General features: G+C 39.4%; 1 protein-coding gene across 36 annotated transcripts in view; it reads left to right on the forward strand.

Annotated features, from left to right (window-relative positions):
* Positions 1–19823, forward strand: part of LOC453361 (calpain-3) — a 144474-nt gene that overhangs the window by 4655 nt on the left and 119996 nt on the right. For 26 of the 36 annotated variants that reach the window (XR_010151637.1, XR_010151636.1, XR_010151638.1 and 23 more), the window contains 4 exons: positions 587–695; positions 9814–9941; positions 14850–15032; positions 19700–19745. Coding sequence is in view for 27 of the 36 variants with exons in the window: in XM_063794798.1 (XP_063650868.1) it covers positions 587–695; positions 9814–9941; positions 14850–15032; positions 19700–19745 (466 nt within the window). In the remaining 9 variants the exon portion in view is untranslated. Of the gene's footprint in view, positions 1–586; positions 696–3034; positions 3252–5729; positions 6541–9813; positions 9942–14849; positions 15033–19699; positions 19746–19823 lie in introns of those variants that run through there. The other 10 variants (XM_063794806.1, XM_063794807.1, XM_063794808.1 and 7 more) reach the window with 2 other exon arrangements.

Raw genomic sequence — 19823 nt, forward strand, 5'->3', positions numbered from 1 at the left:
CACCACGCCTGGCCATAATCTTCATTTGAACCAAAAAAAAAACAGTCTTTACGTGATCTTGAAACTGAAATAATCAAAAATTGTATTATACAGTATAGCTTTCTAACATATTCCCTCTCTGTTTAATAGGAAGAAAAGCGTATTATGTTAATTCTGAACAGGTATCTAGAGGGAAGTCTACAGTGAATGCCTAGTAACCTTGTTAAACCACTAGATTATATTTAATATCCACTAGAAATTATTTAGTTACTATTAAAGTCCATTTTATGGAAAGAGGGAGGGAAATTAACAAGTTCACAAATGTCATCTATGAAAATTGCCCCACCATCTCAAGAAAGACAAGATGTCATCCTTTGAGCAACGTTATAATAATCAATTGTATTAGTATTCTTACTAATACTCATCTTATTAGCATTCTAATAATAAAGTTCCTGATTAGCACTTTATTATAGTACTAATACTGTTTGTGCCCTGAAATTCACTGAATATCATAGTGAATTTTAATGACTTCCACATGATAATATAGTCTTTTGGATACTGACAATCACAAATAATTATCAAGCATCTGCATACTCCGTATCTATAGGCGTCAGAAACAGTGGCTTTCCAAGAAGTCCACCTATCAGGCATTACTGGACTCAGTCACAACAGATGAAGACAGCACCAGGTTCCAAATCATCAATGAAGCAAGTAAGGTGAGATGGAAGTATTTTCTACAGAGAATAATTTGTTTCTGTATTTATTGGGCCTGAATGAAGTAAATTTCTACAAAAGCCAATTAAAGCTATGTATGCTTCAAAAATAAACCTCTTTAGAAAAGGAATATCAGCCTTTTAGTGATTAGTGGCTCACGCCTGTAATCCCAGCACTCTGGGAGGCAGAAGCGGGCAGATTGCTCGAGCCCAGGAGTTCGAGACCAGCCTGGGTAACATGGCGAAAACCCATCTCTACAAAAAGTACAAAAAATTATCCAGGCACAGTGGTGTATGCCTGTAGTCCCAGCTACTCAGGAGGCTGAGGTGGGAGGATCTCTTGAGCCCGGGAGGTCGAGGCTGCAGTGAGCTATGATAGTGCCACTGCACTTCAGCCTGGGTGACACAGCAAGATCCTCCCTCAAAAAAGAACAAAGAAAGAAAGAAAATGAATGTCATCTTTTCGTATCTATACTAATAATATTGTAATAGGTATATGAATAAGTATATAGATTGCCTGTGTATCAGATGTTTTCCTAAATGTCTTACAAATATTATTTCCTTTTGTTTAGTCTTCGTAACACATCTAAGAGGTACATTATATTATCCCAATTTTCAGATAAGGAAAATGAAGTCTGGAAAATCACTTGCCCAAAGTCTCACATTTAGTAACCAAAATTTTCTCCTGCATCTGTCAGACGCTGTCACCCACGTGCTTTCTAACACTATTACACAATGCCCATTTGCATGTGTAGCCTGAGCAAGGTACAAATTCAGGGTATGTCCAAATCTCAAAATGCAGGTGGGCCAGGGGGAACAGGGAACAGGCAAAAGGACTATGCAGTTGAAAACCCAAGTAACAAGTGTTCCCTCACCTGAGCTGCTTCACTAGAGGTTACCATAGTTTTTGCCTAGTGAGAGGGTTAGGGAAGTATATCTTAAGTGCTTTATCTCACCCGTGAAGTTGTCATGTTACTTTAGATGGGCCAGTCATAGAGGAAGCACTATGGGCTGTGCTAGGAAGTGTGACTGTGCACTACTGCCTGATGCCCTCAACCTGACCTTCACTTTCAGATCCTCCCTGCATTCTAAAAGCATCCTAAGTTTCTAAGGCCTCTGAGACCAATCTGACTTAACTGGTAATTCATATCACTGAAAGACAGTTAAGGCCATTAGGTCTGGGTCCCATAACTGCTTGTATAATAACGGCACCAACTCACTAACAAGTCCCAGTTCTGGGAAGCTGACATTCGTGGCAAAGCTGTGAACTATGTGACTACTATAGTTCCTGCCCTGCAGCGCTGTACTGATATTCGTGGGTTCTCCATAATAATTGTAAGGCCTTTAATTTAGAAATGGGTCCAAACTTTATTCCCAGACAGAAAGAACAATTGTACAGTAAGGAAAACTACCTTCATTATGGAGTTTTAGAGATTTTAGTCATATGGAATCTTCATCCATAACTTTCTTGCCCAAATTCAAAATATGAGCTAGAATCATATCAACAGTTCTGTGTTCTTTATCCCCATCCCCTGTCCTCAACTTCTACAACATAGTTATTGTGGCAGTACATTTAGCTCATCTCTCTTAGCTGCACAGATGGGGCAGTTAGCCTTTCTCCAAAATCTAGTGCTGATTCTTACACCACCCATTTTTCTGGAGTAATTTTCCTCCTTGCCTAGTGTGTTTGATACATTTGAGTTCTCAGCTCATGGTACCCCCAAAGCCATAGGTCCTCTAATGCTGATTCAGGTCTCCCTTTATATTCTTATTTATATATGTTTTTTATATATCCTTTTGTAGCCTAGTTTGGTAACTGTTCATGGAGAAAAAAATGGGGCAGCACTAATTTCCTTCCTGGAGAGCCAACCACTGTTTGCATGTGGTCTAATAGCCTGACACCCGGCCAGACCCTTCTATTCAGGGTCAGCAGAAGCAGTTGGCTCCAGGAAATGCATCAAGTCCATCAGAGGCCTTCCGGGAGTCTTTAGGCCTTGACCAGATGTCAAGAACCTTTCTGTCATGTTTTTCTTCTCATTGTCTCATTTTCTTTCCTGTTTCCATTGTGTCTAACCTGAGAGAGTTGTAGCTGTCCATAGTCAGAGCAAGAATCCCTATCCATTCTTGAGGATGCTTAGTATATTGAGCACCTGGTCATGAAGACGTGCTGAGGTAAAGTAAATGAGGCAAAATCACCCGGAATATCAGTGGTGAGCCGAAATGAAAATTCTCAACACAGCGTGATACCAGTTTGCGGTGGACACCCACATATGCCATTTCACGTTACTGTAGATCAGTTTCTCTTTTTGGATCCTGAAAAAGTGAGGGACAATGCTCTTCAGGTCAGGTGCCAGGACCAGAGCCCAACAACTCTGGATGCCTTCAAAGGCAAAGAAACCACAGTCCAGGAGGAGACACAGGATCTCAGCACAAGACAGCACCTGGCTCAAAAGGAAGCTGAGGAGCCTGATAAACAAGGACAAATTACCTGGGACATCAGCAACGTAGCTCCCAAGACTGAGAACTTTGAGGACCTCTTGGAACAAACTCCATGCTCAGGTATTAGAAATATCAGAACCACATAGGGAATCTGCATGCCCTGATCTCAGGCAAATGTATGCAAATACATATTTCGGGAGATCACCCTGAAATTCTGCGCTGAACTCCATTTTAATGTCCTCCTTGTCATGTGTTGAGATGACTAGTAGGTACATAAGGTTTCATGCCCTCTGTCAGTCTGTTAGGGACAACAAAGGTGATGGTGATCACTAATGTTGCCTGCATCTTATATGCAGCTCATTGCATAGTGAAAGAGCCTCTATTAGGCCAGGCGTGGTGGCTCACGCCTATAATCCCAGCACTTTGGGAGGCCAAAGCAGGCAGATCACTTGAGGCCAGGTGTTTGAGACCAGCTATGGCCAACATGGCAAAACCCCATCTCTACTAAAAATACAAAAATTAGCCAGGCAGGGTGATGCATGCCTGTAATCCCAGCTACTCCAAAGGCTGAGACATGAGAATCACTTGACCCTGGGAGGCAGAGGTTGCAGTGAGCCAAGATGGTGCCACTGCACTGCTGCCTGGGCAACACAGACACTGTCCAAAAAAAATTGACCTAAAACATGACAAAGACAGCATGGAAAAGGAAAATTACAGATTAACTTACTTATGAACATAAATTAAAAAATTGTGAAGGCTGTACTAATAAAGTGAATCCTTCAGGATAGTAGAAAATAATTATTGTGACCGAGAGGTTATACATATACATTGATTAAATTGCCAAGCTGCAAAAGTCTTGAGAAACGGTCTCTTTTAAATTCCTGTTTAGGCCAGGTGCAGTGGCTCATGCCTATAATCCCAGCACTTTGGGAGGCCCAGGCAGATGGATCTCCTGAGGTCAGGGGTTTGAGACCAGACTGATCAACATGGTGAAACCCCATCTCTACTAAAAATACAAAAATAAGGCCGAGTGCGGTGGCTAACACCTATAATCCCAGCACTTTGGTAGGCCGAGGTGGGCAGATCACGAGGTCAGGAGTTCAAGACCAGCCTGACCAACATGGTAAAACCCGTCTCTACTAAAAATAACAAAAATTAGCCAGGCATGGTGGCATGTGCCTGTAGTCCCAGCTACTCAGGAGGCTGAGGCAGGAGAATTGCTTGAACCTGGCAGTCAGAGGTTGCAGTGAGCCAAGATTGTGCCACTGCACCCTCAGCCTGGGCAACACAGTGAGACTCTTGTCTCAAAAAAAAAAAATTTTAATAACAAAGAACTTCTATTAAAAATGGTTTCTGAGATAAGATGGGTGTTTCAAGGAGATTGCACATTAAGATATGGTATGAGTGTGATCTGAAGTTTTAAAATAAGCTGCATACATCCACTTATTCAGAATGATAGCTTTTTATTTCAGGTCAAGAGGGACAGCCCAGAGTCTAAGAGGATCATATTCAGCTCACAGCTGCAGTTCTCAAATTACACTGATCAGGCAGATTCTGACAAATCCAACACTCTTGGTGCCTGCCTGCCCCTACACCTTTAAAACCCTTAAAGCAGTAACTTTGGAGTTGTCAAGATTTGTTAATTTTTGAATTTCTCCCTCTCAATTCCCTTCCCCAATCTGCTCCTTAATAAACAACCAGGAAGCAGAACCAAGCTTCATTCAACATTGGGTTAGGCTGCCATAACCAAATATCACAGGCTGGGCAGCTTACACAACAGATGTTTATTTCTCGCAGTTCTGAAGGCTGTAAATTCCAAGATCAAGGTGCTAGCAGCTTCACTGTCTGGTGAGGGCTCTCTTCTTGGTTTGTAGATGGCTGCCTTCTTCTTGTGCCCTCGCATAGTGGAGAGAGAGTGTGTATACAAGCTCTCCCGTCTTTTCTTATAAGGGCACTAATCCATTCCTGAGGACTTCCTCAACCTTGTTACCTCATCTAAACCTAATTACCTCCCAAGGGCTTCATCTCTGAATACCATCATATTGTGGGTTAGGGCTTTAATAGGAAATTTTGGGAAGACACCATTCAGTCCATAGCAAACATGATGTTCCAGGACATAGATCTGTTCCAAAACAAGCTAGAATGTTGACCTTTGTGTTGTGGCAAGGTCGGAACGTCCAGGCTTTGGAGAAAAGCTGGTTGCATGTTCAGATGCATAAGTTTTCTCACAAAGGGTCCTAATATAGTGTTGTGCTTATTCCTGATGACAGAATAATCAGGTAGATATTTAGTAAAGAAGTTTCCAGAAAATAGAAAGTGATCAGGAAAGTGTTGACTGCTTTCGTAGAACTCAGTTGTTGTTGTTGTTGTTTTCCTACTACTATCAGTTTTCTATCTTCAGTGAAAATTTGGTCTGGATTGAGAAAGAGAGATCTAGTCTTGTGATCTAGGCAAAGGAAAATGTATGCTGTCTTGTGAGTCTAGCTTAAATAGCATTGCTAGCAAGGATGTCTGGAGCAATCTACTTTATATTGCTAATTATGATGCTTTCTCATGATATAGGTGACCATTTGGCAACACGTTTATTTTCTTTTGCAGCCTGTTTGCAAGGTTTCACCAGAGACAACACTTCCAGCAGCTTCTCCGAGGATGCAGGAATATCTCTGAGCACCTCTGTGAAGTTACCCCTTGCCTCTTCATCTAAGCCTAAAGAAAATGAAGCTTTGCCCAACCAGCCACCTTCTCAGCAGATGAGGCACAACTACCGCTTGTTAGCCAGTACTGTGTCTGCAGAAATGGCCAGGAACAGGCAGCTAATTTGGGAACTGGCCAGACAATCAGAAGCACACCTGGACAGGCCAGTTGTCCTTGGGGAACAGGCCAGTGCCCAGCGTGAGGTTGCCAGTATTCTTTGTAGAAAATCAGTGCTTGCAATAAACCAACTGGCTGCAACTGTAGAAGGGACGATTAGTGTCCTACAGCAATTTAAGGAACTATTAGACCATTCTCTGGATCCCGGGAGGTCTTGATCACAGCTGGTAGAGGTGGCCGCTCACTGTTCTATGTCTTTTAGGTTAACAGTTCTTTACATAACAGTGAAGAGTCCTGGTGCCTCAGGAAAAGCAAGATCAACCTACCAAGGAAGAGTTGATGGAGTCATAATTTTCCTACTTAACACCCACTGCAAATTTAAATATGTGTTCTAGGGCTGTTTGTTAATTCTATTATGGTCTTTACTAATTGTGATTCCCAGTTCTGGGCGAATAAAAAGTTTTTGTTTTAATGTAATTGTGATCAACACTATGCTTGAAGACATAGACAAAGCTATTTCTACCACCATGATGTTTACAAAATATCTGGTATTTTCGCCTATATGGTCATTAAAAAAACTAGATTTGTGGATAACAAACCACCAAGTTTTAATTGTTTTTATTTAATAAGGGAGAAATAAGGCAGAAAAAGAGAATTAATACTCTTTTTCCCAGACTGAGAGGTGGGCTTCTAAGTAAAGGTATATGAAAAACTGAGTAGAGGCTTGTAGTACTAAAATGAACCTCCAAAATTTATTCTTTTCTCTGAGGATTTATCTCAGCTTCTCTGTGTAATTGGATATTAACACATCTTAAATTTTTTAAAGAGATGGGGTCTCACTGTGTTGCTCAGGCTGGAGTGCAGTGGTTACTCACAGGTGCAGTCATGGCACACTGTAACCTCAAACTACTAGGCTCAAGCAATCCTCTTGCCTCAGCCCCACTGAGTAGCTGGGGCTATATGCATGTACCACCCACTGGCATGTCTTAAATACTTCTAAGGGAGCAAAACACATGCTCTCTCACCTCATTTTAACTATCCATTTAAAATTATTAGATGTATGTTCATTTTACATAAATTGACCTGGCTACAATTGAGTGTAACTACTTATATTATCAAAGGATTAATACTAGATTCTCAATTTAAGCAGTCCAGCATCTCTAACTTCTTAATGTATTTTTTCATTGTCATTTCCAATCATCACTAACAGGAGGAAGAGATTTGATAGTTTATTTGTATATTATTTTATTTATACATATCCAGCAGGTCCTAGCAAATAGGAAAGGAATATCTACAAATGTTTACTGTTTTAGGTAGAAGAATATAACAGTCATGTCCAAACTTTTTGAAAGAGCAAGGATGTAGTGGAAGGATTGGGAAAGAACTGGCAGTTAAGCCTCAGGGAAGTGGCTTTTAAACTGTCATCCACAGAGCCCTGAGGTTTCAACAGAGGTGACTTAGGACTCAATACAGGGAAGGCAGGGGACTCTAAGGTGGGACACTGAGCCATTCCCCACTGTCTTTAACCCAAGTGGCTTTACTTATTGGACTTCTGGGAGTCTGCTGATATTTAAAAAAAAGAAAGAAAGAAAAAACACATGAGCCCAGATCATAGGAGGAAATGCATACTAAGGTCTAAGGAAAGTAGAGCCTGGACCAAGAAAGCTATGTTGGTGATAATAAGAGATAAGACACAGTGGCTCATACCTGTAATCATAGCACTCTGGGAGGCTGAGGCAGGAGGATCACTGGAGGTCAGGAGTTTGAGACCAGCCTGGTCAACATGGTGAAACCCCATCTCTATTAAAAATACAAAAATTAGCCTGGTGTGATGGCATGCACCTGTAATTCCAGCTACTCAGGAGGCTGAGGCACAAGAATCTCTTGAACCTAGGAGGCAGAGGTTGCAGTGAGCCAAGATTGCGCCACTGCACTCCAGCCTGGGTGACAAAGCAAGACTCCATCTCAAAATAAATAAATACATAAATTTAAAGAAAGAATGACTGTAAATATTGCTAAATTTCAGAGTGATTTTTGCTAAAATTAGATTGCTAAATTAAAATGAGGATTAACTCTGATTTATACATGAAGTCATTGTAGTGAAAACAGGGTTATTGCTCTCTTTTCCCCCCTGGGCTGCAGCCTCAGGAACAGAACATACAGATCAGTCTTTGGTTTAAACAAAAATTAGTTTTGTTTTTTTTTTTGTAGAGAAAGCTGTTTTACTAAAAATGGGACAATCTCTGAGTGAATAACTAAATGTAAATTGTTAATCATATATAGGCAGACCACCTATATGCCCCCTGCTTAGGAAGTTCTTGCCCATTTTTGCCTACTCAGAGTCTTACTAATTCCTGAAGGCCCTGCTTAAATCTCTATTCCTCTAGAGAAATGTCCAGAACTTCTAACCCTACAGTCATCATTAATAACCCTTCTTAATCTCTTGCCTTTCTGTTTTAAAACTTATCACAGAATGCTCTGTGTTAGCTTTGCATCTCTTTTATCTCCTCCAATTTCAGCCTCCGCAAAAGTTCAATCATTGCAATAATAGATGCCAAATAAATGTTAATTGAATGGAATTTGAGAGAGCAATGGAAACACATGTTTAAATAGTGAGAAAATACATAATCTAACAGAATTTGAACTTTGTACTTGGACATATTTCCAAATGTTAAAATTTTGATTGTACACTAAAAGTAGTTTAAATCCAGAAAAGAACATTAAACATGCAAGCAGTAATTACAGTATGATCACTATTGCATCATAACCCTGCCTTAGAATATCTAGAAAAGGATCCACAGCCATAGCACTGTTTACTTGTTCACTGTTCATTATCTTACAGTTTAACTGCCCTGATTGCTTCCCTGTTTTCGCAAGAGGCAAAGTTCCAGTAACATCATGTTTTTGGTGCTGGCTTGGTATTCTTCATATTTCTTATCTTTTACTTGCACCACATTGTACCCATTCTAAGCTATGTCACACAACTTACCGAGTTTAGCTGTCATTTAACAGACATAATAGTAACAACACAGGCACCCAGTAGTAACCAAAATTTGGCATCATACTTCGTGAGGAAATAGCAATTGACTAGTGTGGCATGGCCCACCAGTTGAAAACCATGGTCTTAAAATATTTTTCTAGGTGCTCATTTTGTAGCCTGAGTCCTGTCATTTCTGTTCTCCTAGAGCTTCTTGTTCTGTGTTTTATTTTTCAAATTCTGTATTATCTTCACGGTTCTACATTGTTTCCGTGTCCCACGGTAGGCAGAATTTTACTTAGGTTCCCCAGCCTCTTGTAAAAGTTCCCCGGGTCTATTTTCCCAGCTGTGAAAAATCGATTCCAGTTTGATTTTAGTGCACCAAGCCTCCTTTCATCCACCACTAGAGAACTCCAGTGATCATCATTTTATTCTGTACTGTTTTCTCTTCTGTAGCCTGCCACCCTTCATCTTTCATCCAGCTGGAATCTAGTTACTCTGCTTTTAACAGGCAAACTCTTATTCTTAATGTATCTGTAGTTTATCATAGATACAGTAGCCACATGTCCCAATCTTCCAAGGCAAGTTTCAGTTTATGCCTGTCTTTCAGTGTAATTATTAATAGAGACTTCTTTCACTCTGAAGATCCTGGTTTGACAATTGTATGTTCACCTAGCCACAGAACACATAGAAGATATTTCTTGTTGCTGCGGTAGCTATAGCCAAGCAAGTACATACATAAACTGGGGAGCTTTTTTTTTTAATTGCCATTTTTCTCCAATTTGCTTGGCCTATCATAATTGAAACAAATACTTTCCTAATTATTGCAATTGGTGCAAAATTGGCCATCACTTGGGTAACCTGTTGAAGGTAATCTCTTGTATCTGTTTCCAGGTTCCTCTCCTGGCTGAAATTTATGGTATAGAAGGAAACATTTTCAGGCTTAAAATTAATGAAGAGACTCCTCTAAAACCCAGATTTGAAGTTCCTGATGTCCTCACAAGCAAGCCAAGCACTGTAAGGTAAGCCAAGGAGCGAGGTATTTTAGAGACACGCTTGATATATTCTTTTATCATATCTTGAGTAATAAATTTTGTTATGTGCACTTCTTATTTTGGCTGCTCAAAACTACAGTCATTTAGGTTGGTGTAAAAGTAATTGTGGTTTTTGCCATTACTTTTAATGTATTCAGTTATTTGGGGATAAGTCTATCCATTTTCCTTATTATCCATTCTGTTTTTTCTTCATCCACCATTTGATTCATCAGGATTTATTTAACGGGGAGAAGCAGAACTTTGATCCCTGCTCTCCTTCTCACAAAGAAAGTGGTTTTATTAGCCAGACTATGGGAGCAAGTAGAAGGAAAGCTACTTATTACTCACTCAGATTAGCAGCAGGGCTCCAGAGATCTAATACGCTAGCCAAACTCCCATACTTACTGTAATTTATACTATTGGACGGACTCACTTAATTAAGGTTATTCTCAGAAGTCTAACATGTGATTTTACTTAGTGTCAAGGTAAATTAATAATCAGTGTCTAGGTGAAAAACAATCTTTGGGGACTAAAGCATTTTCAAGTACCTGCAAAACTTTAATCTGTTCTCATAACACTTTCCAGTGATATTTCAACTCAGTTTTGCCGGTTGGTTTCCATTATATTGTCATATTATTTCACTAAAGGAATATCAGATTATGCCAGATGCTTTCATTTTTACTATATCATTACTGTAGTTTTATGTAGATTATTTTTTCCATGAAAATCTTATAAAAGGTCAATACATTATAATGAGAAATGAATTCAGTTATGATAGAATCATCAAAAGTTTAAAATATATCTATTCACTGAGCCACACTATATGCCAATAACTTAGTAAACATAATTTTTTTAATTTAATTTTTTCTTTTAATAGAGACAGAGTCTTGCTGTGTTAACCCAGCTGGTATCAAACTCCTGGCCTCAAATGATTCTCCCTCCTCTTCCTCCCAAAGTGTTGGGGTTATCGGCATGAGCCACCATGCCTGCCCTAAATAAGAACTTAAAAGAGACTGTTTCTCAAGGCTTTTGCAGTTTGACAATTGAATCAATGCATACATATAACCTCCTGGCCACAGTATGTTATTTTCTACTATCCTGAAGGATAGTACAGCCTTCACAATTTTTACACTTGTGTTCATAAGTAAGTTAATCTGTAATTTTCTCTTTCCGTGCTGTCTTTGCCATGTTTTAGGGTCCAGGTGATAATTCACTTGGTATGGTAAATATGATATTAATTCTGCTTCTGTACTGAGTTCTTTCTAGAGGGCCTTTGGCTACTGTAGTAACTGGAAAGCTAAAAACTACATTTCTTCATTTCCCAGACTCCCTTGTAGCTACAGGTTCTGATATAATTCAGTTTCCACCAATCAGATGCACTTAAAAAAACCTTGATTTCAGAACTGAGTTCCCCGTTTTGCTTATATGGATTTGGCACCTGTAGAGTGGCTCTAAGGCCATTAGTTAAGGCCATGATTTACTCATCTCTGAATCATAGCTAAGGTGGCATGATCCTAGAGCCCAGCAGTTGTCATAGTGACTTCTGATAACTCAACTTCCTGATTCTAGCTAAGATAGAAGGTCAGTTGGCCATACAGTTACACAGTATTGTTCTAGGGGGTCATTCCTGGACATGCACCCTGGAACCTACTACCTCAACCCTTCCCGTGATGTTGTAAGCAACAAATTATCCATATGAAGTCATTTATTTTCTGCTTAAAATAGCCAGAGTTGTTTTTGTTTTCTACAATTGAGCCTTGGTTGATAAAGTAGTTGGTATTATAAATGAATATAAGCAACAGCCTCTCAAGGATGGGAGTATGAGATTGGCTGGCTGACCTAGCTGGATTTGGAGGCAGTGAGGATGTATTTACCTATAGAGGATGGGATACTACTGTTACAGGCTGAATTGTGTTATCCCAAAATTCAGGTGTTGAGCCCTAACCTCTAGTACCTCAGAATGTGACTATATTTTGAGATAGGGTCTTTAAAGCAGTAAATAAGTTAAAATGGGATGATTAGGGTAGGCTCTAATCCATTATACCTGGGTGCCCTTGTAAGAAGAGGAGATTAGGACACAGATGCAGGCACAGAGGGACAACCACGTGAAGACATAGTGATAAGGCAGCCATCTGCAAGCCCAGGAAATAGGCCTCACAAGAAACTCAACTTTCTGACACCTTGATCTTTGACTTCTAGCCTCAAAAATTATGAGAAAATAAATTTCTGTTGTTCAAGCTACCCAGTTTCTGATATTTTCTTATGGCAGCCCTGCCAAACTAATAGAACTAATAATAGACCACAAAATTCTGTGGCAATGTTACTTAAATGACCACTGGTGGTCAACTAAAATAAAGTGGCCCATTGAAAGCAGACCAAGAGGTAGGGCCGTACTGCATTCTGATTATCATGCAGAATTCAGAGCTCTGAGGTGGCTTGGCTGCTACAACTTCACTGAAGAGTTTAAAGAAAGAAAACAATAGTCTCAGGGCTTTAAATTCTTAGCTCAAGGTATTGTCAGAAGAGTGTTAATTTTCTGTGACAATCCTAAAAGTCCTCATATCTTATGTAGCTGCAGGTACATATAGCTGAAAATCAGATGCAGAGTTTGATATTGCGGGTCACTGAATTAGTCCGTAAGTTAATTTCAGGCATTAACTGGGAAAACGTAGGACTCCTCAAAATTGAATAGCAGGCTGAGTGCAGTGGTTCACACCTGTAATCCCAATACTTTGGGAGGCCAAGGCAGGAGGATTGCTTGAGGTTAAGGGTTGTAGACCAGACTGGACAACAAAGTAAGACTGCATCTCTATAAAAAATTAAAAAACTAACCAGGCATGGTAGCACACACCTGTTGTCCTAGCTACTCAGGAGGCTGTGGTGAAAGGATCACTTGACCCCAGTGGTTTAAGGCTGCAGTGAACTATGATCGCACCACTGCACTCCAGCCTGGGTGATGGAGCAAGACCCTGTCTCTAAAAAAATAAACAATTTTTTTAAAAAATTGAATAACAATATTTGGGAAGAGTTGGGTAATTCTAAATAGTCAAACCTCAAAATTTCACTGGCCCTCCCATTTCAGCAGAAGCAACCCCTCCTATAAAGGCAGGTGAAGCTGATCCTGCCTTGCTTGGATACCCTGTATTGACCTCACCTAAAATATACATGCACGGGGATTCCAATTCTCCTGTGCCCGACCCCTACCACCCTTCACTGCCTCCAGACCCATCATCAGAGTCAGATCCCAACATGCCCAGAGAGCCAATTACAGTCAAAGCCGGGGGAGAAGGCTTGCATGCCTGAAAAATTATAAGACTATATAATGGCAAAAAAAAACTGGGAAATATGAATGGAAATGGTTTCTGAGGAATTCCTAGACCAGAAAGAAGGAACTTAATTGTAGATCAGGCTAAATTTATTGACTCAGGTACACATACCAGATAATGTAGATTTGATATGCTAGCTTGGGCAACTGAGAATGGCTCTAATTGATGGCATAGTTGGTTAATTATAATCTGAACTCAGCTATGGATTCTTCTGAATGAAGCTGAGATATCAGGAATTCCTTGGCATGGTGTAGAGGAAATGATCCACAGACTTAGAGAGATAAAGATGTTGAAGTGGATTTGTTTCATGCAACCAGCTCATCTAGCCCCTCTGGATTCTGTTCCCCACGAGAATCCAGAACATACCCCCTTCACTGAGAAACTGATGAGGGAGCACTTCGAAAGCATTGTAGTGAACATCTTCCTTTTGTGGGCTGGAGATAATGGTGGGAAATGATGCCGTTAAAATGGTCTCCCTGATTTCAGTGGAGATAATGAGACTCCAGGTAGCAGAGGCAGAGTACAAACATTTAGTTGTCAGAGACAAGGTGAACATAATTCCATTATGTGTGGTAGGACCCATGTAGTACTCAAAATGGTTTAACACTTGGGGCAGTAAGCAATTTATGGTGGGGTGCATTAGACTGACATATATGAACTACAGTCCTACTTAATGGAATCATCAAAAGAACTCTGTCTGGGTTCAATGGATAGTGAGAGACAGCCTCTCAGCTGTCTCCAGAGTTAATTTCCAGATCCTAAGCGTGTTGCTTGAAGAGAAGGCATAGAATCCATGGAGGACTGAAAAGACATCATAAGAACACAAACTGTCCCTTTTTACCTTCCTGAAAGAGTCCTGTGAACATTTACTGGGGACACTGTGCACTGAAGAAAGGGAAATATCTAGCTTTGAGGGATTTTAAGTGCTGTGTCTGAGCTTACATGATTCTTGTGGATCTAAAACATCCTAACAGTGTACCTGTGAAATTGGAGGCTGGTGGGAATCAGGCAATAAATAGGTAAATAAAAATTTGACCTGGTTCCATCTCACTGTGGACCCAATCTGTGTTATTTCCTCAGTTTCTGAGTATGTGTTTGGAATGAGAAAGAAAAACAATAGTTAGATTTTACACACCAAAATCTAGAAAGTTACTAGACCTTCCAGACCAAGGTGATGATGATGACAACGATGATAGCTAACATTTACTGTGTGTTTTTTTTTTTAATGTGTCTGGCACTGTGTCAAGAGCTTTACACATGTGATCTCATTTAATTCTCTCCCAAAACTTTGTTGTTGCTTTTGTTATTTTCACTTTACAGATAAGGAAACCAAGACCTAGAAAAGTTGGATAACTTTGTTATCCGAAGTTATAACGTATATGATAGAGTTATGCTCAATTTAAGCTCTTTGGCATCAAAGCCAATGCTCTCATTAACTTTTCTCTGTTGCCTTATCTATGGCTATGTCATATGAATATTGATTTACTAATTAATTACTTGGAAGTACAAATCACATAGGGCCATGTAAACTTATAGCAGCTTGTTTTTCTCTTCCTGTTTTGTTTTCTAGGCTGATTTCATGCTCTGGGGACACAGGCAGTCTGATATTGGCAGATGGAAAAGGAGACCTGAAGTGCCATATCACAGCAAACCCATTCAAGGTAGACTTGGTGTCTGAAGAAGAGGTTGTGATTAGCATAAATTCCCTGGGCCAATTATACTTTGAGCATCTACAGATTCTTCACAAACAAAGGTATTCTTATGCATTACTTGACACATAAAGACCTTAACATAACCCGATTAATGAATATCAGTTGCCTAAATAGATAACATAGCAACATAGAAAATTGGTTTGCCTTATTTGCTCTAGTATTGTTCTGAGAAATTTTACCTTTTCACCTGTGAAGGTGAATACAAGCTTTATGACAAAAATAATTCCCAAACTTTTGTAAATGTTACACTCTTAACATGTCCTGTGTGTAACTGATGGCATTCTCTACCCTGCACACCCTTCTATAAAAGCACTCTGTTGACCTGACAAATGTTAATGTGAACTAGCATACCTTCGTAATTTCACTTCACTCCCTTGCAATAACACAAATTACCCTAGACTTGAATAGTTGTCCAGGAATTTTCTGGGACCATCTGCTTGATCAAAGCTGTTTGTGTGGGCTGCTCACATGAATTAGGAGGTGGTGGTAAGGAGGAGATTCTTCTTCCATTCTTATGAACACTGTTTTTAAATCTTTTAGTCTATAGTTCTTTCTATTTTTATCATGATAATAAACGTATTATATGATCTGCAGAAAGCATTCAACATTCATTATTCCAACATAGTCATTTTCCTGAGTTTCAACTCATTTCTGTTTTAAAATTTTGATATTAAAAATATCTCATTTTCTCATCGCAGAACTAATACTTGTTCATCATAGGCAGATTAGAAAATATTGAAAAGAAGAAAATTTAAAATCCCCATAATCTCTCCACCTACTCTCTTAGTGCCTTATGAATAGTCAAGTACTTGTTTAACTGAAAAATACTAAAAATAGCAGAACAAATATCTGTGTACCCACTACTCATGTTCTTTATATGTAAAGCCTTTTTTCTAGCCAGGCACAGTGGCTCACGCCTGTAATCATAACACTTTTGCCGAGGTGGCAAATCAGTTGAGCCCAGGAATTTGAAGCCAGCCTGGGCAACATGGTGAAACCCTGTCCTACAAAAAATACAAAAAAATTAGCTGAGTTTAATAGCACATGCCTGTAGTCCCAGTTACTTGGGAGGCTGAGGTAGGAGGATCACTTGAGCCCAGGAGGTCAAGACTGCAGTGAGCTACGACTGTGCCACTGCACTCCAGCCTGGGCAACAGAGCAGGATTCTGTCTCAAAACAAACAAACAAAAAACGCTTTTTTTTCTTTTGTAAACCCCCATGATTTTGTTCTGTTTTCTTTTAAACATTATTTTCTTTCCTATCTAAGTTGATCCTTTTATTACTTATGTAGAAGAGGCACATGGTACAAAGGAGTATATATTAATACACATTTCTATGTAATAATAGTAAAGAATCTCCTTCCCCCTGTGTCCTCTAGCTGCCCACTTTCCATCGTTGAAAGTAATGTGTTCTGGTCGGGTGTGGTGGCTCATGCCTGTAACCCCAGCACTTTGGGAGGCTGAGGCGGGTGGATCACCTGAGGTCAGGAGTTCGAGACCAGCCTGGCCAACATGGTGAAACCCTGTCTCTAGTAAAAATACAAAAATTTAGCCAGGTATAGTGGCACATGCCTGTAGTCCCAGCTACTCAAGAGGCTGAGGCAGAAGAATCTCTTGAACCCAGGAGGTGGAGGTTGCAGTGAGCTGAGATCATACCATTGCACTCCAGCCTGGGCAGCAGAGCAAGACTCTGTCTCAAAAAAAAAAAAAAAAAAAAAGTAATGTGTTTCCAGTTTTTTGTGTATCCTTTCAGAAACAATTTATGTATACACATTTTATATATATTCTTTGACTTTTCCTTTCCTGACACAAATGGCGCCACCTTTACACATTATTCTACACCTTGCTTTTTTCTGTTAACAATGTGATAATTCTTAATTTCTTTAAAGCAGCTACATAATTTCTGTTGTATGGCTGTACCATGATTCACTGAGTAAATTCTCTATTGAGGGATTTAAAGTTGTTTCTAATCTTGTTTTACAACTAGTTAGTTTACTAATAACCTTGAATATGTGTCATTGTGCATATGTACAAGTATATTTATAGTATAGAGTCATAAAAGGATAGTTGTTGATCAGATGGTTTGTGCATTTGTAGTTTTTTTTTTTTTTTTTTTTTTTGAGATGGAGTCTCGCTCTGTCACCCAGGCTGGAGTGCAGTGGCATGATCTTGGCTCACTGCAAGCTCTGCCTCCTGGGTTCATGCCATTCTCCCACCTTAGCCTCCCGAGTAGCTGGGACTACAGCACCCACCACCATGCCCGGCTAATTTTGTTTTTGTATTTTTAGTAGAGATGGGATTTCACTGTGTTAGTCAGGATGATCTGGATCTCCTGACCTCGTGATCCGCCCGCCTCAGCCTCCCAAAGTGCTGCGATTGCAGGCATGAGCAACCGCGCCCCGCCTGTAGTTTTCATAGGTATTGCCAAATTGCCTTCCATAGAGGTTGTACTGGTAGCTATAGTTCCATGATTTACATTTATATTTATAATTATATTTGTGTTAGGAAAATCAGATGATCTAACTGGAAAAAATTTTAAGTTAGATTTTAACCTCATAACATTAACAAAAATCAATTGCAGATGAATAAAAATTAAACATAAAAAGACATAAAAATAGAAGAAAATATAAAACAATATTTCTGTAATTGTGAGAGTGTGACATAAACTGAAGAGCCATAAGGAAAAGATTGATGGATTTGATTACTTACACATTTTAAGCTTTGATTGTACTCAGAAAGCAACACAAGAAAAAAAAAGCTTTATTATAGACACACACACACACACACACGCAGCGTGAACAAAATTAAAAGTCAAGGACTTCCAGTTTCCCGTCTGGCATGTAAGGAGCTTAGAAGTCACTACTCCATCCTAACAATGACTAAGAAGCTCAACAAATCAGTTTTTGCCTTATATAGTTTGATGCTCTGTTAGACTCATACACGCATTAAAGATTGTTACGTTGAGCTGGGCACAATGGCTCATGGCTATAATACCAGCCCTTTGGGAGGCTGAGGCAGGCAGATCATCTGAGGTCAGGAGTTTGAGACCAGTCTGGCCAACATGCTGAAACCCTGTCTCTACTAAAAATACAAAAAAATTAGCTAGGCGTGGTGGCATGTGCCTGTCGTTCCAGCTACTTGGGAGGTTGAGGTGGGAGAATCACTTGAACCTGGGAGGTGGAGGTTTCAGTGAGCCGAGATCATACCATTGCTCCAGGCGGGGCAACAAGAGCAAAACTCCATCTCAAAAAAAAAAAAAAAAAAAAAAGATTGTTATGTCTGCTTAGAGTATTGATCCCTTTATCATTATGTAATATCCCTTTTTATCCCCCCAAATTTTCCTTGCTCTGAAATCTCTTCTGTCTGAAATTAATATATCTACTCTTACTCTCTTTTGATTGGTGTTAGCATAGTATATCTTACCTTCAGAGGTAACCAGTTTACTAAATTTTGTGTTAATCACTTCCTTGGGTTTGATTTGGTTTGGTTTAGTTTAGTTTTGTATTGTTTTAAGATGGAATTTCACTCTTGTTGCCCAGGCTGGAGTGCAGTGGTGCGATCTCGGCTCACTGCAACCTCCGCCTCCCAGGTTCAAGCAATTCTCCTGCCTCAGCCTCCCAAGTAGCTGGGATTACAGGTGCCCACCACCACGTCCAGCTAATTTTTGTATTTTTAGTAGAGACAGGGTTTCACCATGTTGGCCAGGCTGGTCTCGAGCTCCTGACCTCAGGTGATCTACCCTCATCGGCCTCCCAAAGTGCCCATATTACAGGTGTGAGCTGCTGCACCCAGCCTCCTTGGGATTTTTAATTGCATTCCCACATATGTATGAATTCCCAAACAACATATTATTTGGATTCGTCTTTTCTAAAAAAACTTTTATGTAATAAAAGTATGCTGTATATATTCTTTTGTAATGTATTTTTCACTCAAATATTTTTTTTCTTTTTCCTTTTTTTTTTTTGGAAGATATGGTCTCACTATGTTGCCCATTAAATGTATAAAAGTTAGCCTACATCATTCATGCTCTTAGAAATACAAACTGAAATGCATTTATTTTTTCTACAATTTTAGATTGGCAAAAACTGAAAGATTGATAAAGTCCAGCAATGTTAAGAATGTGGGGAACTGAGCACTGAAATACAACTATGGGTGGAAGAATAAATTGTCACAATCATTCTGAAAGACTGTACATTATAGTGCTGTGTTCTGGGAGTGAGGAGAGTTACACCGAGTGTAGGGAGCTATGTTCTACCTTGCTTACTTAGATTTTGTTGAAATATTATGAGCATGTTTAACATTTATAATAAAAAATGATAAAAGTATTTTTTAAAGAGTTAACAAAATTAAAATACTTCTACATTAAGAAATGAAGCTATTAGATTAATGTTCATCATTACTGTCCAATTTTATAAACTCATTTTTAAATTGTTTTTTATTGTTTAAAGATGAGATCTCACTATGGTACCCAGGCTGACATCGAACTCCTGGGCTCAAGTGACCCTCTAGCCTCAGCCTCCCAAGTAGCTGGGATTATAGGCAGGCACCACTGCACCTGGCTTCATTTTTATTTTTATAATGATGTTATATTTAATACATTAAAGGATATAACTGAGGTCTCAAAAGTTGGAAATGAAAAATCTTTATCATTGAACAAAATTCTGTCAGTCTTGCCATTGAGTGAAACAACTTTATTTATGTTAAAACAGAGCTGCTAAAGAAAATGAGGAGGAGACATCAGTGGACACCTCTCAGGTAATCTAGATTGATCCATTTATTGTTATCTTTTTCACCATCATCATCATGATAGGGCATATAAGGAATTCTCTTTCT

Source organism: Pan troglodytes, chromosome 16, assembly GCF_028858775.2.
Source record: "Pan troglodytes isolate AG18354 chromosome 16, NHGRI_mPanTro3-v2.0_pri, whole genome shotgun sequence".
NCBI classification, from domain to species: domain Eukaryota; kingdom Metazoa; phylum Chordata; class Mammalia; order Primates; family Hominidae; genus Pan; species Pan troglodytes.